Source organism: Mustela lutreola, chromosome 10 (assembly GCF_030435805.1).
Source record: "Mustela lutreola isolate mMusLut2 chromosome 10, mMusLut2.pri, whole genome shotgun sequence".
Classification (NCBI taxonomy): domain Eukaryota; kingdom Metazoa; phylum Chordata; class Mammalia; order Carnivora; family Mustelidae; genus Mustela; species Mustela lutreola.
The window spans coordinates 20532592-20557973 of NC_081299.1; the positions used below are offsets into that span (position 1 = coordinate 20532592).

The window sequence follows — 25382 nt, forward strand, 5'->3', positions numbered from 1 at the left end:
AGGCATCTGGTACGGGGCACACGGCACTCCGGGGCACACACTTCTGTTTGTTTGAGGGCTGTGGGTGCATAGGATCGGGGCCACTATGGGGACGGTCTCCACTGTCTGCAGAGGAGGCAGGGAGTGAGGGAAGAGATAGATTTTCTTGGCTTTCTACTTAGTGAACATTTCCATCAGTGGCTCTTATGTACCAGGTACGGGGCTGCTGGGCCCCCAAGGGAGCAGAATGTCTTGTACCCTGAAGGAGCTCAGAGACAAGGCAACAGAGAATGACTATGTGCTAAAACTCCAGAGGGAAGTGGGTGAGGTATATCGGGTCACCTGCGGGGTGGGGTGGGGTCAGGATGGGTGACTCTAGCCTCCAGGGCTCGTGCTCCTGGCCTACCCAGTATTGTGGGCTGAGCTTGTCCAGGTCAGCGAATGCAGCATGTTGGGCAAACTGGGAGGATAGCAGCCCTGCCGAGACCTTCTGTGCGGTAGAAGGGCCATTGCCCCAGATCTGCTTGCAGGGTCGGGGTGGCCTCCTCGTCCACAACAGATGCCCGGTAAACATCTGTTGATGGACTGGGAAAGGGCAGGGGAGTGAACATTCTAGAGGCCTTCCAGTGCTGCTGGCACCCCTCCCTGGAGGTCCTGGTGCTCCTAGTCCAGGGTGGACCACCAAGAGGTGGGAGAGGATCCCCACCCTAAACTGCTAGTGTTGAAGAATCAAGGTGAAGGCCCAGTGTGAGCCGGAATGTTCTATGTGTGTGGCAGGGCTGGCTCTCCCAGCCTGGAGGGCGGCTTCCACCACAGCCTAGTTGCCACCCGTGGAAGTTCCTGCTTTCGTTTTCAAGAATGCAGACAGGGAACTGGCATTACTGATTTTCAGTGCCCAGAAAGGCTTGGGCTCTTCTGGGAAAGGAAGGGTTACAGGGCCCGAGCAGATGCTCAGGGTGTGGCCAGGGCCCCGGGGACTCAGATGCTGGGTGACACGGGTGCAGATGAGGGTGCCTAAGTCACACACCCCCCCCCCCCCACCAATCCTGGAAGAGTCTCGCCCTGGCAGCACCTGAAAAGTTAAGCCTTGCGGCGAAAGGCAGACTCCACGCTCGGACCCTCGGTCCGTTTTTGGTTGTTTGAAGGGATGTTCTCTAGCTGTAGCTTCCCTTCAGCCATCAGGAGCTCTCACACCCGCCTGGGGTGGCCGTGGGGCCTGGTGGAATGCGTGGCCTCTATGGGGTGCCATGCAGGCTCACCCGTTCCTGCTTCCTCTCCACAGGGGTCAGCATTGGCACGTCCTTCGTGGGCATCTCGTGGGCGCTGCTTGACTACCACCGGGCCTTGCGCACCTGCCTCCCCTCCAAATCGCCCCTGGGGCTGGGCTCCTCTGTGGTCTACTTCCTGTGGAACCTGCTGCTGCTGTGGCCCCGGGTCCTGGCCGTGGCTCTCTTCTCCGCTCTCTTCCCCTACTCTGTGGCCCTGCACTTCCTGGGCCTGTGGCTGGTGCTGCTCCTGTGGGTCTGGCTGCAGGGCACGGACTTCATGCCAGATGCCCGCTCTGAGTGGCTGTACCGGGCCACCGTGGCCACCATTCTCTATTTCTCCTGGTTCAACGTGGCCGAGGGCCATACCCGGGGCCGCGCCACCATCCACCTGGTGTTCCTCCTGAGCGACAGCATCCTTGTGGCAGTCACCTGGTCGACTCACACCAGCTGGCTGCCCAGCGGGATCCCACTGCACGTGTTGCTGCCCGCGAGTGGTCTCTGCTTCCTTCTGGGCCTGGCTCTGCGGCTCGCCTACTACCGCTGGCTGCACCCGAGCTGCCGCTGGGAGCCTGACCGGGTGGATGGGACCCGGGGCTTCCGCTCCCTCGAGGGCCTTCAGCTGCCTCACAACAGCCGCATGACCCGGTTGGCACAGAACTTCTTCCCTAGGGTTAGGGAGGCGGAGGCTGCTTTGCCACGGAAAGAAGAGGTGAATGGGGTCCTTTGAGGCGAGGCCAGACCCAGCAGGCCCAGAACGGATGGACTCAACTGGTAGAATCCAGAGGATAAGCTAATGATGCTGCTATTAGCCTTGATTCCCTCCAGAAGCACCCGATGCCCGATGTGACAGGCCCTGGAGACCCGAGTTGAGTAAAGACTCAGGCCTGCCTTTGAGGATGAGAACTAGATGCGAACGGCTGGGCCCTGGAGAGTCAGGGGCTCCAGTTACATACAGGACACTTTGGAAGGAAAGAAGAGACCCCGCCCCTTCCCCATCCCATTCCCACCAACTGAAGAGTTGGTACCCCAGAGCTCCTAGAGATGGTATTTTCGCCTCCCCGGCCATCTTCAACATCATTGGTGGAAGTGCTGTCCCACGGCTTGGTTCCCTGATCCTGGACTAGAAGGCCCAGGATCTCCAGGTTGTGTTCAGAATTCTTCCCCTCTGCCTTACCTGTCATTCTGGTCATCCAACAGATGTTTACCGAGAGCCTTGTCTGTGGCAGGAATATTCTGTCCTTGGAGTCTGGAACAAGACTTCCCTCTCTAGCTACTCCTGAGTGGGTGGTCATGCTGGAAGCCAGGGAAGTCCAGGCCCTGTCCGCCTCCCCAAGGCTTCAGTGCAGCCAGCCCGGCCTCTGGCCCTGCTCTCAAGTGGCCATCTTTCAGCCAAGTGCTTGTGACCCTGTGGTCTGGGCCATGGCACAGCCCGTTGAGTATTTTTCTACTTTAGACAGTACACTTTCTACCTCAGAGTCTATGTGAGAGGAAGAGAACGTGCATCCTTACGTGTCTATGCAAGTGAAGGACATGTATGTGGTGTTTTTGTTTAACAGTATTACTAGATTATTATTAAAACCTCATGAAACCCTCCAAACTAGTTGTGTCATTAAATCTACAGGGCTCAAAGACACCTGGAAAGAAGGGTCAGGGACGTGAAGTCCACCCTTGAAATTGCTAAAGGTCCTAGGACCGGAGAAGAGGGAAGGTTCTCAGCCTTGTTTTCCAACTTTTGGGATCTGGTGAGCCGTTGTGGGGTTGATTACCGCCAGGTGGGCATCAGAACCCAGATCTGGAGCCACTCTGGTGTGTGCTGTTAACCAGCTTTGCTGCTGGGCCTGGCAGGAGGAGCCACAAACACCTCTGGAACCAGGAAGTGAACCCTAGAGCCCGGGGGAAGAATGGTATGGGTGCTGGGAATGCAGTGTAGGGGTGTGGATGTGGGGCGCGGGACCAGAGCATCTTCTGTTGCCCTGGAAGGTACGCGGTTTGGGGAAACCAGGGAACAGGAACATGGCACTGGAGACAGAAGAAAAAGGTGCAGTCATCCATGTGAGAGGAACCAGGATAGTTCTGTTCTTTTATTCATTTTAGGGGAGACCAAACAGAATAAGTAAAACTGTCCGAGCTAGTGTAAAAGATCAAGTAGGGAAGGGCGCAGGGAGAGGGTGAATGCGCATTGTGGGTGGCAGTTCCAGTTCTGTGTAGCATGGCCTGGGAAGGCCTCCCTGAGAACCTGATTCCGCCCTAAAGGGGGGAGGCTTTGGCAGCTGTGCTGGCCTGGGGTCAAGGATGGTAGAGGTGGGCGGGTGGGGGGTGGAAGCTCTGGGGAGGTGATGCTGGTGATTTTTGATGTAGAAGGGTAAGGCCGGAAGGATCTCCAGGATCATCCTGTCCAGTGATTTCCAACTTGAATTTCATGGACCAGTAAAACGGCCAACATGGCTGCTGACTTAATTTTAACCAAAAAAAGGCAGGAAAAACTATCATTTATTATTATCTTCATCATCTCTTAATAAGATATAATGGCCTTAGAAAAAGGATTTTTTTCTCCAACTGGGTTTTTTAAAAAATTGAGGTATAATTGACATACAGTATTATAAAAGGACAGTTCTTTTATTTTTTTTTTTTTAAAGATTTTATTTATTTATTTGACAGAGAGAGATCACAAGTAGGCAGAGAGGCAGGCAGAGAGAGGAGGAAGCAGGCTCCCTGCTGAGCAGAGAGCCCGATGCGGGACTCGATCCCAGGACCCTGAGATCATGACCTGAGCCGAAGGCAGCGGCTTAACCCACTGAGCCACCCAGGCGCCCAGGACAGTTCTTTTAATTGAATACATTTAAACACCCATAAACACATCCATAAGTGAAATCATTATAGTTTCTCTCAAGTCATTGAGAATATCAAGGGCGGAGAACCCAGAGGGTAGGCTTAGTGCCCCACCTAGCTTTGGACATAGGCCCTAAGGGTTTCCAAGCTTCCTGTCATATGAAGAGATTAGGTTCAGGGGAGATGCTATATATGCCCAAACAGAAGACAGTGTTTTAGGCAATTCCCTACTTTCCTGAGAAAAATCCTCAAGATGTCTATTCTTTTTTTTTTTTTTTTATAGATTTTATTTATTTATTTGACAGAGATCACAAGTAGGCAGAGAGGCAGGCAGAGAGAGAGGGAAACAGGCTCCCCGCTGAGCAGAGAGCCCGATGCGGGGCTCGATCCCAGGACCCTGAGATCATGACCTGAGCCGAAGGCAGCAGCTTAACCCACTGAGCCACCCAGGCGCCCTCAAGATGTGTATTCTTAATGTTTTGGCTAAATTCTCATCTGTAATTGCTAAATGAAAATTGTCAAATGATGGTAATACGTAATTCAATTGAAATAACATACAAGGTCTACCACTTAAAATCTGTGGAATGAAGCAGTCACTTCATTTGTTATATACAGTTCATAGAATTAAGAGTTTTAAAAAGATGGCACTGATATGACTTGCAATTAGAAATTTCTTTCAAGATCCCATCAAGAATTTCTTTTATAAGAAACTTGTTTTTGAAGAATAAAACCACCCTGAATTACTAATTTTTACCTGCCAAACAAAGGTTTTTGAGAAATGAGCAGATGTTACACTTACTATAGGGGAGAAGGGAAGTTTACTCCAAGGCTTGAAAAGCAAGTAATACTCCAGTATTTGTACTTAAGACCAAGTTAAAGATGTAACAAGTCTGCTTCAGCTATGATGTGGTTCGAAATATGTACCTTCTGATTAAAAAATATAATGCCTAGAATACAAGGCAACCCCCTTTTCTAAGAGGGAATTAATTTGGAAAAAAAAAAACACATCTTACAGTCTGACACATGTGGCACTTGGAAGCTAACCTGAATTCTGGCCTCCTTTATTGCAATAAAAGGCAAAGGGATTCTTAACTGTTTTCCAGACCAGTGAGGGACAGTCAGACCCAAATCGGAAGAAACGAAATGAGCAAAAGTAGTTGATGTGACAGGAAATGAGGCCAAATCAAGCGAGGTTTAGTATCAGATCATGTTTTATTGCTTTTGCATGTTAAGCTCATCACAGCAATGTATTGATTTCTCTTTAATAATTAAATTTCAGCACAATTTGACAGCAAATGAAACCTCTTTTATCATTCCAGTCCTAAACTTTAAAAAGCAGTAGATTTTAGAAACAACTAAGAAATAAACTTTCCCTTGCAAGTTATTTTAAAATATTATTTTATTTCCCCATGTACATTTGTTTATACCAAATGGTTAGTTTTTATTTTCGATGAAATTAATGACTGGATTATTGAAGAGTGCCAGCTTTCTAATGAGCTCTTCGGATTTTTTTTATGAAGCCCTACTCAGAAGCCTACTTAGCTGGGCAACTGGGCTGATCCTACTCAGAAAAGACACAGGAGCACACTGTATAGAAAATAAAAACTTTATTTTTTCAAGTTTATAAGATAGTTCCCATTACATATAACATTATGGTCAAGGACTCTACACAGCCACGAATGCCCGCAGTCACATAAATATATCCGATCCACTCAATGCCTTTTCCTGCTAAATGAGGCATCTGAAGTCCAGAGGGTTATGTTTTGAGTACAAGCTGTCCTTAATGAGATGGCTCCCGTCAGTGCATTAGGGACTAGCCACAGAGCCTTGCTTGCTGGAGCGGTCTAAATCGGAAGAGGAAGGGACAGAGGGCCTGCAAGTTGGGGATGGGTCAGAACTAGATTTTTCTCTCATAGTTTAGGATATTTTAGAATCCCAGAATTCAGATTTGGCTTCTTTATAAGTGAGAATATCTGGGGAGTTCCAAGTTTTGGATGAAAAAGGAAGCTAATGAAAAAGGTGGTAAGAAGTAGAAGCCTGCTTAAGAAGGCCCCTAACTGTCCCCCTTCTACAGGAGTGAGGAGAGGAAGGCCCTCGGCTCTCCACCGGGGAGACCGTCATTCTCCAGGAAGAGAAAAAATGTGGCTCCGCCCCTCCCTGCCTCTGCCCCGTGGTTCAGTGGCACCATTCAATGTAGCAAATGTCTAGATGGTTCCACGTGCTGCAGCCAGAGTTTGCCAATCAGATTCTACCTGGAGCTTGAAAAGTGAGTTTGTATAAACTGTGGACATGCCGTGGCACAAGTCTCCTGGGACGCTAGCTTTGCCCCTCAAATTGCAGAGCGAAGACAGGAACATCCCAAACCAAATAAAAGCCCAAACAGGCATCGAAGTCTGGAACAGGCATCTATTCTCCCAGACACCACCAGCCGCCCCAGGGGCATTGGACAGGGTGATGCTAAGGCACAGTCAGTTTTACATTCGAAAGTCAAGCCACCTCTTAAACCCAGGACACATCTGACAACTCCAGACCCCGCACTAGAGACAGTCCTCACCATGAGACGTGCAGACCCATCTGGCAGAACCCACAGCGCCTGGCTGGGGGAAAGACTCAGGATGTGGGTAACTTCATGGGGACACTTTCTGGTAAAGAGGGCTTCCCCTTGAAGAAATGACCCATTTTGCCCTCAACTTCCAAGAGTGCTACCCACTTATTCCTTTCCAGAGCTTTGTGCTGGGGAGGAAAAAAACACAGGGTAAAAGAATGCTGTGTTCCCTGCACAACTCATTTTGGCAAAGAGGAATCGAGAAGCTCTCATTTTCCGTAATGGGGGCAGCAACAACCAAGAGAAAGCAGAGGTGCTCTGCTCGATAGAGCTTCCTCACTTCTCTTAGCCAATTCCAAGTTCCTTTTGCAAAGACCCAGGCTAGGCAGTCAGGGGGGCGGTGGGGGAAACACCATCGAAAGAGGAGTCTAACTCCTAGGGATAGAGCGCTTCTCCCAAAAGGCAGGGAGAGGGAAGTGTTTGTGTGTGGCCCTGTGTGCATGGCGGGGGGAACCACTGCACAGCCTCACAAGCCTGACATGCAGCACCAACCAGGTGGCCTCTGTCCAACTCAGGGAACCCACAGTTATACTGCTAGTAGGGGGAGGGCTTGGGGCCTGGAAGAAAGGCCCATTACAGAGCTTTCTAAGATCGATTACCAAGCCAGGCAGAGCATGTGGACAACTGTGCTCTACACAGACCGTGGAAGGTTGGCCTCCAACTCCATGCCTCATCTCTTCCTCACCTGTCAAGAAACGAGGTCGGAGAGAGACAGCTAAGTAATGAGCACTGACTCCAGCTCCTTCCCCAAACCTGTGAGGAATGGAGCACTTTCTCAATCCGTTCTGAAGGAATGTGTCTATCAGTCTTCTCTGCTGCCATCTGGTGGCCTGGCATCAGGAGGAGCCTGGCCCCTCAGTGCCGCAACATCTCCAGAAAGGGATGCACAGAATCTCTGGGGGTGAGCGATTACAGCTGGGGGTGGTCAAGGGACGCCTCCTCCTGAGGACCCAGACTGCACGCCTGAGGGGCTGACATGATCACCTTTCCAGGCAGCCCGGGAGAGGCTCAACTTCCTGAGTGCTAGGAAGTGTATCCTGCCCGAGCAGGGGCCCACATTCGTCTTGGAGCGATGGAGCATCTGCAAACACACCTGGGCTCTAAGGCTGGGATTAGCTGCCGGGCACCCACCAATCTTCCTAGAGGTCAGGGTGACAGATGTTTCTGCATATAGCAGGCATGGAGTAGGGTTCCAGCACCCTCATTTGGATCAGGAAAGTCTTTCTGGCCTTCTGGTTTCCCATTTTAGAATGGGATTTGAGAAGCAGAAAGGGTGTTCCATGGGAAAAGTGGGTTTTGATCACAGCAATCTGTTCCTCGGTTTCAGGCAAGAGATTTGGGTAAATACATGCCCAAAATACCTTTCTTGGCTTAAGGGCTTCAAAGGAAGTCAAATGTAGTTACGAGTCTGTTCTTAGGCTTGATTTAACTTCTTGGGTCCAAAGCTGAGCGACTGGCCAGAGCTGCATGGAGGCGGATGGGAGGTACAGAGGGGCAGGGCAGGTGACTTAAGGAGGAAGAGAAGGGGGGAGGGGTGAGCCTCTGCTGCTGGGGAAGGGTGCTTCTCTGCCAGACAAAGTGGAATCTTCTTGTTCCAAGAGCCAAAGAAGCAGAAATTCCTACAAAGCCTTAGTCCTTTCCCTCCAGTTGGGAGGTAAGCCCTCTGGGACACAGTCTTTGAATAAAAGTCAAGCTGAAGGCTTGGAATTTATGTCTTAAGAGAGGGAGTTTCTAGGGTTGTGCCATTTGGTTGAAGGGGAACAGGGGCTGGAGAGGGGACTAAGGCTTCTAGGATGGGAAATTCCGAAGTCTCAAGGTTATCAGTGTCCAGTGCCCCACAGTTCAGCCGACTAGGAGATGGAAGATCGGGAAGGAAACCGCCCTAGAGAGCAGACCACCGGAGCAGCTAAAGGAGGTGCTACTGTCACAGAGAGGTATTTTAGACATTTCAATTGCTATTTTCCAAGGAAACTTTACACACCCCTTTCTTGTTAGAAAAAGAAAGGAGGGAAAACCTGCTTCAGAGACCAGACCCTTAACTATAAAAATAACATATACATTCCCTGGGAATATGTTCTAGAGCTAAGGAGATTCCAAAGACCGCAAGAGATGGTATCACAAAAGTCTGCCACGTGTATCCTGTTCCCGCAAGTTCAGAGCAGTTCTCAAACTGGGCACGAACTAAGAGTGCAACTCTGCCCCAAGAATTGCCTTTTCTTTTCTTCATTTTTTTGGAAACAAAATAAAACGAAACAAACCCCCGAAGAATTAAAAGCACTGTCGCTGCGGTGAGTCCTCTCCATCCCACCGTCTCCTGCCTCTGCACGACGGTGAACACGGGGCCGCAGCTCACTCTTAGCAAAAATAAGCTTCGTCCCTTGCAGCTGTTGGTTCTGATTGTGTTCTCGCCAGCATTCCATGGAGAAATAGAGAGACACACACACAGAGACAGAGACAGAAAGGGAGACAGAGACACAGAGAGAGAGAGAGAGAGAGAGAGAGTTCCCAGATGGTTCTGGTCTCTAGCTCCTTTCAGGAGGGAAAAGGAGCTCACGGGGAAGGGTCTTCATTCCAGTTCTCAGAGAAAATCAAGCTCCAAAGCCTGGTGGAGGGACACTAGATCTCCATGGTTGGTGATTCTCCAGAAAGGCATGTTGTGCTGGAAGAGAGGGGGACAGTTCAGAGCAGATTCACCCAACTGCTTTTGGGAGCTTGCATTTACCTCTCTACCTCTGCCTTTCCCCAAGACACTTGGTAACACTCTCTTCTCCTGCCCACCTTACTGGACTGTTAAAAGGAAGTCAAATGTATAAGGACTTTGTACACTACACGACACTTGACAAATGTTAAGAGATTTTTGCCAGGTCTTTCGTGGTAACTGTGCTTTTATGATACATCCTTGTTTTAGCCATTAGATAGGGTCCTCAGGATCAAATAAAATGACCCTAGTGAGAAATTACTATTAATCTATCACATTTTCTTACAGATGGTTAGTTTTGTGTAAATTTCAGACAAAGTTTCTCTACGTTTCGACAAAGTGCAGATCTTGTTCACGACTGAGATGCGGAATACACAGATCTAAGAAGTAATAATGCCATTTACCATGTTGTCAAAAAAATCATGTCCAGAATACCGTGTGCTGTTGTGGAAACCACATTTTAAAGAAGGGATCTGAAAAAAATCCAAGTGTGGGAGACCATGTTCTGTGAAGCTGAAGCGGGTTAGCCTGACTGATCGTTTTGCTCTAACTGGTTGCAAGTTACCCAAAATACCGAAGTCTTACAGCAGTTCTTTTGGCAGGGAGCTCAGGGTTTTTCAAGCATGCTGCTCACACGTATTTAAACAGGAAACAGACTTGTTACGTCATACTCAGGACTCGGACCAGGATGTGAAAGTTAGAGATACACGTTTTAGTTCAGTGGGAGGAGGAACATCCTAACAGTTTGGATGACCCCACAATAGAACATGACACACAGGCAGCAGTCTCCCCATCCTTGGGTTTATTCAAACAAGGACTAGAAAGTCCTCTGGGAAAGGGGCTGCAGAAAAGGTCCCTCACAGCATAGAGGCTGAAATGGATGGAGCTCTAAGGCATCTTCCAACCGGTACATGCCATGGTAGGTGATCACAGGCAGCAGCTGAGAGGCGCCTACTGCCTGCTCTGCTAATGACGTCATCCTTCTCTAGCTCCCAGACTCCCTTCCTCAAACCAAGCAGCACTGCTGCTTCCAATCACTACTGTCTTCTCCCGGCCCAGAGGGCAACAAGCACTTCAGAACCAAAGCCTCAAAGATAACACATTGAAAAAAAAGATACACATCCTTGCATTGCTACATAAAATAGTGAATGAAAACGTAATGAGGTAATAATGCCACCGGATTAGCAATCTCACAGTTCATTCACAGTTGGGAGTTTTTACATTAACTGGATGAAGAAAACCAGGACAGCTGGTCCTAGCTGGCAACCCTCCGCTCCAAACGTAAGAAACGGAGCTGCGGGAAGGAAACGAGAGCATAGAAAAAGAACTTCTGTAGATCCATTTAATAAATGTAGCTGAGGAAACTCCAAGAGGAAAAGTAAACTGTCCAAAGTCACACAGCTCATCAAAGGAGGAGAGCTGACCCAAATTAATTTTAGATTCCATAGTCAAGACTCGTTCATCTATGGTTTCCTGTAGTGAGATGAGGTGGCCTGGAGTTGGGACCTGCGCAGTGAGGGGGTTAACAGCAGAACAGTATTTTCTGGGCTCAAAGATAGGAAGGACTTCATCTGAACGAATTTCATTGGCTTTTTGAGAATCTAAAGCCTGGAAAAGTCAGACTGATTCACCTTTTTGTAGTGAAGTCTCAGGTTCTTGGGATGAAGATGGAAGATGCGGCCCATCTCCGGTTTAATGATGGAGGGCCCAAAGGTTTTAAAATTTTTGAGTGGCAGGGAGCGGGGAAAGGAAAGATCTAATAACTTAAGGGAAAACCCTATTTGGGGGAAAAAATGAACGTCTTCTTTTAAAGAAAAATAGGACAGAGAGGGGAAAACACTGTAAATGCTCAAGATTGCTACGATTTCTGACTTTTACCGTTTTTCTAATTACTTGTGGCGTTCCCACAGGGACTATTGTTTTTACCATGGTTACCTGTTTGGCTGCAATTTCTTCATCTCGTCCATCTCCAATCACTACATATGTGACTTTCTTTCCAAACCTAGATACAATTCTCTCGAAGCAGCTCTCCTTACCTGATGAGAAAAAGAAATTTCCCATTAGGACATTCCCCCTACCTTTTTTCAACACTAAAGAAAAGAGCTGCTGCTGGTTCACCTGCCTAGGCTTAGACAAAACAAGTGACAGCCCATGTAATTTGTATGGCAGGGAGTGGGGGTGGCAGCTGGAGATCAGCAGGCCTGCTGCCCAAAGAATGTAGAATTGTGCTATTAAGACAAGACTTTCTAAGCATTGTGCTTTTTAGGTTCTTATTTTAATAAGTATGTTTTTTTGTTTTTTTTTTTGTTTTTCTAAGTAGGCCCATACCCAGTGGGGGCTTGAACTCCTAATCATGAGATCAAGATCTGAGCTGAGGGGCACCTGGGTGGCTCAGTGGGTTAAAGCCTCTGCCTTCAGCTTAGGTTATGATCCCAGGGTCCCGGGATCGAGCCCCGCATCGGACTCTCTGCTCAGCGTGGAGCCTGCCTCCCCCTCTCCCTCTGCCTGCCTCTCTGCCCACTTGTGATCTCTGTCAAATAAATAAATAAAATCTAAAAAAAAAAAGATCTGAGCTGAGATCAAGAGTTGAAAGCTTAACTGCCAGTCACCCAGGCGCCCCTTAGTGTGGTGAATTTTTACAAATGGAAAGCAATGGTGTCTAGGCAGTGTGAAAGCTAGGATACCACCTCCCTACTTTATAGCTTACAAAGGTAATTCCTTGAATGAACTCTCAAAATAATCCAGTGAGAGGAGTACAGCTCCCTATTGTAAAGATGAAAATGGGATCGAAAGGATTAGTTACTTGTCTCAGATCACAAACAAGCTAGTAGCTACACTCCGGGCTCCAGGATCCAATCTAGGCTGTGGCTATCTTGCCATGATGAAAGGATAATTTTGGAGGGAAACTGTTTTAGTGTAGGGAAAAAAAGTGGAAGCTTAAGGTCCTGATTTCGTATTAGTAATAAGAAACAGGCAAACAGCCATTTTCTTCCAATTCTTCATTTTCCAGACACTGTTTTGGCTTGGGTCTTAGGTCTTTCACAGGGGGTAACAGCCCCCAGAGTACCAATGAATATGGCAGTAAATCAGACCAGAATATCTAGAATGTCACATCTATAGTATCTATTGAATGCTGTAACTGCAACTGAGATAGTGGATCTCTGAAGTTGACTTTGGGAAAGGGTGATTCCAATCCACTGCAGACAGCTGAGAAACATGGCAGTGTATCAAAATTCAAATCCCATCTGGAATGCACCAGTGACTTGCACAGATGATACTGCTGTAGGAAAAGATACTTTATTTACATAAATAAAAGGGAAATTATTTCTCTTGCTTTTTCTTCACCATCTTATATTTTATTTCCCTGTTTCTGCCACCTTCCTCAGTTAAGCAAGGTCCTAACTTTGTTTCCTTCTTCATCCTGCTCCATTAACCTTCTAATCCTTTCTTCTTGCCAGATCCAGTGACTTAGCACGGGGGTTCCTGTGTGAAGAAGAAAAAGGTGCCTCTTCTTCAAGGCACTTGACTGCCATCTGCTGGAAGATTGTTGTAATAAATATATAAACACGAATCTGCAACAACACGATAATCCACAAGAACCTATCCACCCATACCCAGAAGTCCTGCTTGGCACATCTGAGCAACCACAAGTTTCTGAAATCCCTAGCCCAACTGGCACCTCAACCCCACTGAGCGAGTCACCTGGACCGCTCGGGCTTCAGTCTCCCCCTTGTCATAAAAAGCTTGGCTCAGGTGCATTTGGGTCCCTTTCAGTGCTAACATTTTACAATAGCATTGTTATGCCCAACAATCAAATCAGGCAGTGCAGTCAATGTCTGCAGAATAAATACATATTAATCTCATAAATGATTCAACAGATGCCTAGTCCATGTCTTGAGCCCTAATTCAAATATTAAATAGTTCAACTAATAAATTTTTACTATGTTCAAATTGTTGAAGAGTTGTCTGTCTAACTCCATGGCAAATATTATAAACTAAGACGACCTCTGCCAGACCCAATCTACTTTATGATCTGTCTATGGAAAATAACCTTAAATCAGTCAGATTTTAGACTTTTCCCCTAAGGCCTAACAAAGGGAATGTTTCATATTTATTTGCTTAAAAAACATTTTATTAAATCATCTGACAGAGCGAAGGCGTGAGAGAGCACAAGCGGGGGGGGGGGCGGGCAACACAGGGAGAGGGAGAAGCAGGCTGCACACTGAGCAGGGAACCTGATGCAGGGCTCGATCCCTAGATCATGACCTGAGCAGAAGGTAGACGCCTAACCGACTGAGCCACCCAAGTGCCCCAGGAATGTCTCATATTTAGAGGACAAGGACATTAAAAATTTTTCATTGTCACAGCATGTAATGGTCAAGGACGAAACACATTTAGGAATGTCTCCTCTAAAAGGATTACGAGACAGAGAGAGTTATGAACAGCTCACAGTGAAGAAGTAGCTACATTAAAAAAATGACTCCCGTACCATTGGTAAATAAACTTCGTCCATTTTACACTCTGCCAACAATCCTGAAGATGAGCTTTTTTCCATTCAGGAGGATATGGCCAGTGATCACTCAGCTTTACCAAACATCAAACCGCTAAATCTAACTGCAAGACCAACTAAGCCTTTGGAGAATATTGGGTTTCTGGGCTTCCCCTATCAAAAACACTTCTGAGACTTTCAGAAGCAATTTGGAGAATTCTTCTTTAATGTCCAAGGTAACAGAGTGGCCATAAAAGAATCATAACTCTGAAATCAAATATTTCTTCTCCTTGCTCCCATCTCACAAGCAAAGCCTCAAGTCTCTCATTGTAGTTACCAAGGTGCAAGGTACCCACCCACAGCTTTGCAAATGAGCTCTGGATGAAACGAGATTGAGAACAGTTACCAAATAAACACATGTATTGTCAGAGGGAATAAAATCATTCCCATTAGTCTGACGAGCCTTCGGGTGTCAGAACTCACTATATAACAAGCACTACAGAATTTCTACCTTTCAGGAGTGAAAGGCTTATTGCGTGCCCTGGGTTCTTATGAAACACCAAGTGAAGCAGTGGCTGTGAGAGCAAAACATGAAGGGGGGTGGGTTTCCCCCAATCCCTTGTAAATGAAATAATTCAACATACAGAACAAGGAGAATAAAAATAAACTCCCGTATATCTATTGCTGCTCCATTTTTGTCGAATGTTATAACACTTTCAGTTGCTTTAGATAAAAATGAGTATGAGAAACTACAGATTTGATTTCCTGTGGACCCGTTGACCCTTTCTTTCTCTGGGAGTATATATCCATAAACACTCTGTGTTATGATATATACTCTCTGTGAGTATATATCCATAAACAATATATGGTATATGGTTGTGAACACTTCTGACCTTTAGATAAATGATACACACCTTACATATCTACCTGCACTGTTTCTGTGTTGAACATCGTCTCCCATATTAATCTTTAAGGATGTACGTACTTTTAGTTCATTCACTTTTTACTGTCATATAGCATCCCACTGTTTGGATATAGCGATTATTTTCTTTTCATGGACAGGTTCACAGAGTGGCTGTTCCCAATTGTATTCTATTATGAACAATGTGGCATCAAAAAAATCCTCACACGTCTCCTTGTGCACGTGAAAATTACTCAAGGGCAGGGGTGGGCCAACTTTCTGTGTCAAGAGTCAGGCAGTAAATATTCCAGGCTTTGCTCTGTTGCAACTACTGGACTCCGCTCCTACAGTGTGAAAGTAGCTATGGAAATGATCTGACATGGCTATGTTTCAATAAAACTTTACAAAAACAGGCAGTGGACAGAATCTGGCACATGGGTTATAGTCTGCAGAGCCTTGTACTAAAGTACATTTATCTAAAAGGGGAGTTACTTGATCATAGGGTTATGCACATCTCAAACCACTACACATTGTCAAACTATTCTCCAAAAAGGACTATATCCAGGGGCGCATCGCTGGCTCAGATGGTAGAGCATGCAACTCCTGATCTTGGGGTTGTGGGTTCAAGCCCCATGTTGGGAATAGAGATTATTTAAAAAATAAAATCTTAAAAAAAGAAGGCTATCTCCATTTTTAATCCCATAGGCAAAGTTAAATGTTCCCATTTCCTTGATAACTTTGGCACTGCCAGACTTAAATTCCTGTTAATCTGATAAATAGGAAATGCATCACACTTTAAGGACATCTGTATGTCCTTAATTGGTGAGGTTAAGGAACTTGCCATATGTTTACTGGTGTTCTGATTTTCCTCTTCTGCAAACTGTTCCAAGGTTTCTGCCTACTTTTCTAAAATGCTGTTTGCTGCTTCATAATTTACAGTTCTTTACAGACTCTGTACACAAATTAACAAGTAAAAGAGTTGCAAGTTATCTTCTACCAGTCTGGTTTGTTTTGTCAACTTTATATTTTCACTCAATATAAAATAGAGCATCATCCAATTAAAATGATCATTTTGTTGTTGCTGTTTTAAAAACTGTTTTTTTGGGGACTTGACTTTTAAATAAGATCTTCTTCTACCTTAAGGCCATAGATACTCTTCTGTATTTTTTTTCTAAAAATCAAAGTTTTGCTTCTCATGTTAAGTTTTTTTTGCCCATCTGGAACTTCTTTCTGCAAATAGCACAAAGGAATACAATTCTGCTTTTCTCCTCATATGGATAACCCAGTTACCCTCATACCAGGAAGTGAAGGTCAGTTCCAGAGGACAGAGGATTTTTGTCACTGCTATATTCCTAGCACCTTCGCAATGTGAGACACACAGGAGGCAACAGCTACTGTCCTTTCTCATCTAGTGAATCATTACCACTTGCATATAAACTTTGTATAAATTTCTCTTACATTCAAAAATTCTCTTGAGCCCATATGACCCCCACTTACTACACTTCATTTCTTTGTCCTTCTTTATAATTGATCTAAAGTGTCATATGGTTACCATCTCCAGCTCTTCTCTTTCCAGTCTCTCTTAAGCCCATTCCAATTAGGTGTCACTCCCATCACTTTGCTCAAACTGCATGTCAAGTTTATTAATGGCCTCCATGCAGCAATTGTACCTGACCCATTAGCACAATCGGAGTCCAACCCTCTCCCTTCGTCCTCTTCTAAGACACCATTCTCATTTTCCTTCCTACCTCACATACCTCTTCTTCTAACACTGCTGCTGGTTCCACCTTAAGATCCAAATATTTAAATATTAGAGGGACTCGGGGCTAAGTTCACAGACCTCTATTCTTCTGTCTGCATTCATTCTTATGACTTATCCAGTCATTTTTAATAACTGCACACACGTGAAGACTTCCCATTATTTGTCTCCAGCCAGTACCTCTCCCTTGACTTCCAGATTCAGATATCCAACTGCCTCCCTGACATCTCCACGTGCTTAGCTAATAATGGTTTCAAACGTAGCATCTAAAACTAGACCCTTCATCTTTCTTACCCCGGCCTTCTCCATCTCAGTAAATGGCATCTGTGTCCTTTCAGCTGCTTTAGGCCAAAATCCTCGGACTCTTCCTTAACTTCTTTTTCTTTCACACCCCATATCCAAATTACTAGCAATGCCTGTCAAAATAATGCCTTCATAATATATCCTATATATATCACAGACATATCTATCATCATATATGACTACGTCCCCACCTCCATTACTACTACCTTATTTCAAGCCATCCTGGATCTCATGCTGTATTGTTACAATAACCTCCCAATTTGCCTCTTGGCTGTTCTCCTCAAGCTCCTAAATCCTATTTAATGGGAAAGTCATTTCTTGTCAGTCTTCTGCTCAAAACCTAAAAATAGCATTTCACTGGAATAAAAGTTGAAGTCTTTAAAATAATCTACAGGGCCCTGCAGGCTCTCCCTACCCTCTCCTTTGCTCTCTCGTGACTTTATTTCCCAACATTCTTCCTTCCCTGCTCTTCCCTGAACACGTCTCCAACCTCTTCCACGGGCTGTTCTCTCTCCTCGGCATGCTCTTTCTCCAGGTAAAGGCTAATGGCTAACTCCTTCACTTCTGTTAGGTCTCTGCTTAACTTTTCAAAAAAAGGAAGGAAAGAAGGAAGGAAGGAAGCAGGGAAAGAAAGGGCTAGAGAGAAAGCTTTTCCTTGAGACACACCTAACTACCCTATTTGAAACATGGCCTTCTTTTCCTAACTGATCTTTAGCTATAGCACTTACCACCATCTGATGTATGTGCTTTGTTTTCCTTAACTTACTTGTTTACTGACTACTTCTTCCCACTAGGAGCAAGGATTTTTGTCTTTTTTGATCACTGCTATATCCCCAGTACCTAGAAAAATGTCTTGCAGATAAAGGTGACAAATAAATACTTGGTGAATGAATGAAGAAAAAAAATGTCAACAGGACCTGATGGGCTTATTGCCTCCATAGGTCCTGGGGTATGAGTGCACACACGTGTGTATATGTGTGTGTGTGTGTGTGTGTGTATAAACATATAAAACTAGAACTACTTTTTATGGAGAAAGCTGATCAACAGGTATGTAGTAGATTAAAAAAAATAATGAATAACCACAGCTCATCTTCAAACTCTAGGACCCTCTCCTTTGGTAACAACAGGGAAGCAGGAACTCTAAGAGTTTGGAGAGATGATGAGAAGGCTGCCAGAGTCCTTTTTTTCTGACCATGTGTGGCACACAAGAAGCAGAGTGACACACTCTGCTGCCTTCTTAGTGGAACAAGTTGGTTTTGTATAAACCTGGTGCCAATTAATTAATTAATTATTTCAGCAAATATTTATTGAGTACATACTCTTACCCATACTTGGTACTGAATACATTTTTAGGGGTTAAATAGTACCTTCATATACACAGTCCCATTTGAGTTTCACAACCTCTCTGGAAGTTTCTCATTTTATATGAGAAACCTGAGGGTCAGGAGATAAAGTAATTTGCCCAAGGTAAGAACCAGTAAGTGGGGGAGACAGGACTTGAATTCTAGTTCTTTTTTTCTTTTTTAAAGATGTTGTTTGTTTATTTATTTATTTATTAAAGATTATTTATTTATTTATTTATTTGCCACAGAGAGAAAGAGATCACAAGTAGGCAGAGAGGCAGACAGAGAGAGAGGGGGGAAGCAGGCTCCCTGCCGAGCAGAGAGCCCGATGTGGGGCTTGATCCCAGGACCCTGGGATCATGACCTGAGCCGAAGGCAGAGGCTTTAACCCACTGAGCCACCCAGGCACCCATGTTGTTTATTTAAAGATGTTATTTATTCATGAGAGAGAGAGGGTGAGAGACAGCACAAGCAGGGGGAGGGGCAAAATGAGAGGGAGAAGCAGGCCCGATGTGGGGCTCCATGTGGGCCTCGATCACAGGATCCTGGCATCAGGACCTGAGCTGAAGGCAGATGCTTAATTGACTGAGCCACCCAGGCGCTCTGAATTCTAGTCTTTATTACTGTTTTTCTTTTCAAAAAGCTGTACTAAAAACCGTAAAATCTGCCGTCTTAACCGTTTTTAAATGTACATTTCAGCAGTGTTAAGTATACTCACATTATTCTAAAACGTTCCATGGTACAAAGCTAAAATTCTATACCCATTAAACGACAATTCCCTATCTCCCTTTCCTCTAAGCCTCTGTTAATCACCATTCTACATTGTTTCTATGAGTCTGACTAAGAAACTCACAGTATTTGCCTTTTTGTGACTGTCTTACTTCATTAGCATCACGTCTTCAAGGCTGACACGTGGTTGTATACGACAGTATTTTCTTCCCTCTTATGGCACAGTGATATCCCACTGTATGTATATACCATATCTTGTTTATCCATTCATCTGATGGACATCTGAGTTGCTTCCACCTCTTGGCTATTGTGAATACCGCTACTATGAACATGGGAGTGCAAATATTTTTTTGAGATCCTGCTTTCAATCCTTTTGGATATATACCCAAAAGTGGGATTGCTGATCATATTTCTTTTTTAAATTTTTTGAGGGATCACCATACTGTTTTCCACAGTAGTCCTACCACTTTATATTCCCACCAACAAGGCAGAAGGGCTCCAATTTATCCACATCCTTGTCAACACTTGTTATTCTTTTTCTTATTTTTTTTTAAACTTTATTTTAAAGTAAACTCTACACCCAATGTGGGGCTTGAACTCATGAACCCGAAATTAAGAGTTGCATGCTCCACTGACTGAGTCAGGCAGGTAACCCCCCCATTTTTTGTTTTTTGTTTCCATTTTATTTGTTTGACAGACAGAGAATGAGAGAGCACAAGCAAGGGGGTGTGGCAGAGGGAAAGGGAGAAGCAGGCTGCCCACTGAGCAGGAAGCCCAACTCAGGGCTCGATCCCAAAACCCTGGGATCATCACATGAGCTGAAGGCAGATGCTTAACTGACTAAGCCACCCAGGTACCCCGATTTTTCTTTTTTTGACGGCAGCCATCTGAATGGGTGTGAGGAATTTAAACAGTTTTAAGTATACAGCTTAGTCTTTGATTTTTAATCTAGTGCTTTTTCTATTAGACTATACTGTACCACTCTCTCTGGAAGATAAAAATAAATCTGGGATGAGGTAAAAGTAGATTTCCAAGCTACATATTATGTCCTTTCAATTATTATTAATGGAAAGAATATGATAAACTCCTACAAACCTGGATCTGAATCCGGTTTATGTAACTTACTAGCTGTGGAGCCTTGAGGAAGCTATACAACTGTTAAGCCTAAACTGGCCCACCACTAATATTAGGAAAAGACTGCTGTGAATATTAGAGAGATATACATAAAGTGCCTAATTAAGGGATTGACAAGTAATTAAGTACATCATAATTATGAAGTATTACGTAAGGCACGTGACAAGAAACAGAACTGAAACCATACCAATTTTGGTAGCACTATAGATGTTTTCAATAGGAAATATTTCTCCTAGCCCATACAGGAGAACCTTGGCCAGAGCTGGAACCAGCTGCGTCGTAGTGATCAGCACATTCACACAATTCTTTCTAGAAGGGAGAAAAAACAAAAAGAAAAAAAAAGGAAAAAGTGAAACTAAACATATGAGAGCAAGAATTCTTTAGAATCTAATTATTAAAAACTAACCTCTTTAGAATCTAATTAATAAAAACTAACTAAAAAGGGCCTGATACCTGTTCAGTGCTATGTTCTGTTATTGCTCTAATTACCTCAGGTTTTTAATTTCCCATATTAAAGGACAGAGATTCTATATATTTAATGGGCACTGAGCCAACAACTTGATTCTTGTCCCATTTCCCTTCTGACCATTCTAGCTCACTGCACTTGTAACAAATAAACCACCAACCCATGTCACTGATAGCACACTCTAGAAAACCAGTAACGAAGACTCAGTCACAGCACTATTTCATCAGAATGCAATTCAGCCCTTTAATAAGGTATGATTTAAATCCTCTTTGCCTTTCACACAATGGCAACATAGATTCCAGAATATACATTAATTTCACATGACCTTTACCTTCGCGGGTATCCACCCGTTGGTGTCAGTTTTACCGTTTGCTCTACTAGGCTGTATCTGGAATTCCTGCTTCGAGGGAGGGAGCAAAAAGGGTACTATAGTAGACTGTATTTGACTATATTTATTTCCCATTCTAAGCTTCAAGCAGAAATCTTAAACTGCTTAAATTCTCCTTTTCTTCTGAATCCTGCCTTCCTGAAGGGGCTCTGATACATTTCTTTGGAGCTTCCTGTACTTAGGATAGGAGATGTGTCTCCTACAGGGATTCTCTGATTTGACCAGGCCCATTCCTGGGCTGGAGATCATGGGTTACCAAACTTTAGTTCTGTGAGCAAAAAGTAAGGGGAAAGAAAAAAGGTTTTCAAATATAAATATTCTCTGAAGATCTGAACATGTGCTGTCAGCGCGGAATGACCTTGCCTCCCGCCTAACCCAAGTGTCTGCCTGCATCTTTTCGACTCCTCTCACCCCTATCCGAAACCAGTGTTAGGGAGTGGCCTATCCTGGACTGGGGTAGGAAAGATGCATCTAGGAGAGGATGAGAACTAAGAGAACCGTTTCCATACCTGGACTGGATGAGAAGTAAGGACTTTAACGCAGTTCCTAACCAGGAATCTGTTAAAACTTCAATTTCTGCTCTTAGTCTCTGCAGTGCTTCCTTTCTCTGGGGACTGAGCAGGCCTTTGGGAATAAAAGCAGACACATTTATCATCTGACGGTATATCCTTGCTGACACTGAGGAAGCAACTTCTAAATTCAATTTAGAAATACTGTGAGTCACTGAAATATTCCAATGAGCTAACAGGTTTCTCTTCTTGGTAAAACTTTGGAGTAGCCTCCTTAATTAAGATACCTTTTTGACTTTCCTCCTCAGAATGTTCTGCTGGGCGGGGGGTGGGGGGGGACTACAACCACCACCACAAAATCAGCTGAAAGAAACACTGTGATGACATTCTGCCAAAGCTCACTCTTTCATGAAGAGCCAGTCACATGACTGGCAGATGGGTGGACCATACTTCGAGCTGCACTGTTTTAGATGTGACATCAAGCAAGAATCAAGGAGGGAGAAATGAGGGTTACAGTTGGAAGAGTCTGCAGCATTTCCAATCTCTCTAAAGAAACCGAAGTGCAGGGAGGGAAGGGGGTCTGCCTAAGGTCATATAGCAAGTTAGTGGCTTTTGGCCTCCGAAGTCTTTGTTCTGCCATACCCTGCTCCCACGGTGACGGTGCGGTTCTCACCCCTGCACAGCGCATCAGCCTGAGATTCCAGGCTGAATGACCAACTTCATGAACGTCATTTATTTGTACTGTACTTACTTCTGAAACAACTCCAGCTAAGAAGAGACTAAAACACTGCTTAAGATCAGACAATTAAGCATAAAACAAAAGAGAATTCATCTGATGGCAGCATGTTATCAGCCATTTGAATTATAATATTGAAACCGTAAATCTGACCCTGTATTTTCTGTAGTGAAGGTAAAAGAGAAACTGTGAATTCTATTACAAATATTTCACAAAGACAGGAGGCATTTCTGTGAGGAGAACAGTATATAATTTGTTTACAGATTGATGGTTTCACAATGCAAACCTAGAATTACATGACTCTCAAGGTCTCTGATAAAACAACAAAACCAGCACCCTTAGGTCATGTGTGGCCTACATGTAAGTACACATGTCACACACTTTTAAACAGATTTTATTTATTTATTTGACAGGCGGAGATCACAAGTAGGCAGAGAGGCAGGCAGAGAGAGAGGAAGGGAAGCAGGTTCCCCGCTGAGCAGAGAGCCTGATGTGGGGCTCGATCCCAAAACCCTGGAATCATGACCTGAGCCAAAGGCAGAGGCTTTAACCCACTGAGCCACCCAGGTGCCCCTATTAATTCCTGTTTTACAAAATACAGGTGGACATTACTTTCAATATGTTCCCCAGGGCAGGCTCAGGGGATTCTCACAGAGGGTTATATCACCTTCCTCAGGAAATCAGGTCCTGGCACCCAGTGAACAGAAAAAGGATCAGACACTGGGCTGTATACGAAAACAAAAGAAAGGCTAATGTGTGGAGAGAGTAGAGTAAAAAGATGGAGTTGCCAAAATAAAGTGCTGGCTCTGAATCATGAGAAAAAAATAGGCCATAAAAAGGGCACTCTAAAAAAAGCAAATTAAATTCCCAAAGTCCCGAGGCCTGTGATTTTTATCTGGTACTGGGGGCTCTAACAGCAATTAACCAAATTACCTTCGAAGCCCTATTTTCACTTTCTGTAGCACAATGTGAGGCAGCACAGTGCGGTAGCAGGATCTGGGGTAATATACCTCTAGACAGTTTATTGAATCCCTGAAACTTCATGTTTTGAGGGTGATGGTTCACAGCTTAAAATTTTTTTCTCATTAAGGTACATCACTAAAAAAGGAACTGCATCAGGGCGCTTGGGTGCCTGTCAGTAAGCACTCAACTCTTGACCTCCGGCCATGAGTTCAAGCCTCCTATTGGGCACAGAGCTTACTTTTAAAAACAAACAAACAAACAAACAAACAAAAAAACAAACATCTTTCATACTTAGAAAAAGGGGGGGTGCTGCATGAACATAAAGTGCACTGGACCAAGAGTTAGGGGATTGGGTTCCAGCTGTGACCGTGGGTTTGCTGTCCTGAGCAGCCTCATGATAAATGTGCTTTCTCGAATTCAAAATGAGGGATTCTGATTATATCTATATTTTTAAATAATGAATTTTCTTTTTTCTTTCTCTTTTTAAAAGATTTTATTTATTTATTTGACGCAGAGAGAGTTAGCAAGAGAGGTAATACAAGCAGGAGGAGTAGGAGAGGGAGAAGCAGGCTTCCTGCTGAGCAGGAAGCCCGATGTGGGGCTCCATCCCAGGACCCTGGGATCATGACCTGAGCTGAAGGCAGACGCTTAACTGACTGAGCCACTCAGGCGCCCCTCAGATTAGATTTCTAATGTCTCTTCTAATTTGAACAGTCTATGGCTAATTTATTAATCTTAAGTAAAATAATTTTAGGCAAAGTAACACCTGATATTTGAGTTATTTCTGGGAAGGATTTCCAAGGTCCAACACATGGCTACTGCCAACCTTTAATTCTGGACTGAGTTTTCCATCCTTTATAAATCTAGCCACTTGTTCTGCCTGACTTGTTTTGATAGTTACATAAATCAGTCAAAAAACATGGCAACCTATTAACTAGTATTGACAATAGCTGTGACTCCTGAATAAAAAACATACATAATCAGATATAATCTTTGAAACACACTTCTTTAAAAAGGTATTTATCTAAAAAGAACAAGAGAACTCTGCAAAGCTTTGCTAAGAGAAGTCCATGAGAAATGCAGTTTCCTCCTCAGAAAGTTTCAGTCAAACCTCATTTTTTAAAATACAAAGTTAAAATGTGATTGTGGCCCCAATTCCCAAGCAGTTGTTAGGGAGTTCTGAGGAATCCCTGGAAAAGAACACAGGAAATAAGAGGGAAACAGAATATCAGACTTGTATGACACACTTACCACCCACGTTGCTTTTATGCTTATCGTAGATTTCTCTCACTTTTCGGTAGCGGAAAGCCAGTTTTCTCATCCAGTCCACACCTCCCTGGACACCCACAGAGGAACCATGGCTGCTACCGCCTCCTGAGCCACTGAAACCATCTGTTGAGAAACTATAGTTGCTGCAGAGAGAGAGAGGATGATGAAAATTAATATCTTAACTGTACAGGGTTTTGGGCTGGATCCCACCTGGGATTCTCTGTCCTATTCCTGGCATCTGACATCAAGTCTAAAGGCCTTTTTTTTTTTTTTTTAATTTTACTTATTTGAGGAAGAGAGAGAGAGCAGGAGAAGTAGAGGGTCCCAGGGAGAAGCAGACTCCCCACTGAGAAGGGAGACCGATGAGGGACTCGATCCCGGGACTCCAGGATCATGACCTGAGCTGAAGGCAATCGTCCAATCAACTGAGCCACCCAGGCGCCCCAAAGTCTAAAGGCTTTGAGAACCTTCTCTCTTAATCTCTGTATGTCAGAATCTATCTTCCATTAGTTGTCTACCTCACCCTCATTACTGCCATCAAAGAAAGGAGGGAGAGAGGGGGAAAGAGTGGTTAGGGAAAAGAGCATCTTTTCATTAATGATAGTTATCTTTTTCTTTTTTTTAAATAAATTGTGTGTCTTTTTTTTTTTTTTTTTTTACAGAGAGAGAGAGAGAGATCACAAGTAGGCAGAGAAGCAGGCAGAAAGAGAGAGGAAAGCAGACTCCTTGCTGAGCAGAGAGCCCGATGCAGGGCTTAATCTGAGGACCCTGAGATCATGAAGGCAGAGACTTAACCCATTGAGCCACCTAGGAGCCCCAGTGATAGAATATCTTAAAAAAAAACCCAAAAAACAAAAAACCCCAAACCCAGAATATAACATTTTTATGTACACAGACACAGACACACAAGTGCGTGCACGCATGCGTGCGCGTGCCCACACACACGCGGAAACTATGTAATGTGGAGAAACGTGTGAAGAAATAGTGGAAGGAAATAACCACAAATATTAATAA

The 25382-nt window shown here is 44.5% G+C and overlaps 2 protein-coding genes across 3 annotated transcripts in view; one reads left to right on the forward strand and one right to left on the reverse strand.

The window, feature by feature from the left end:
* Positions 1-2844, forward strand: part of XKR8 (XK related 8) — a 6325-nt gene extending 3481 nt beyond the window's left edge. The window contains exon 3 of the mRNA XM_059137742.1: positions 1262-2844. Within this exon, the coding sequence (XP_058993725.1) occupies positions 1262-1974 (713 nt within the window). The 3' untranslated portion in view covers positions 1975-2844. The remainder of the gene's footprint in view (positions 1-1261) is intronic.
* Positions 2845-5666: 2822 nt separating this feature from the next.
* Positions 5667-25382, reverse strand: part of EYA3 (EYA transcriptional coactivator and phosphatase 3) — a 109319-nt gene continuing 89603 nt past the window's right edge. For both annotated transcript variants that reach the window (XM_059137739.1, XM_059137740.1), the window contains 5 exons: positions 24351-24511; positions 21401-21515; positions 20225-20346; positions 11315-11415; positions 5667-9340 (listed from right to left, as the gene is read on the reverse strand). In XM_059137739.1, coding sequence (XP_058993722.1) covers positions 9260-9340; positions 11315-11415; positions 20225-20346; positions 21401-21515; positions 24351-24511 — 580 coding nt within the window. In that variant the 3' untranslated portion in view covers positions 5667-9259. The remainder of the gene's footprint in view (positions 9341-11314; positions 11416-20224; positions 20347-21400; positions 21516-24350; positions 24512-25382) is intronic.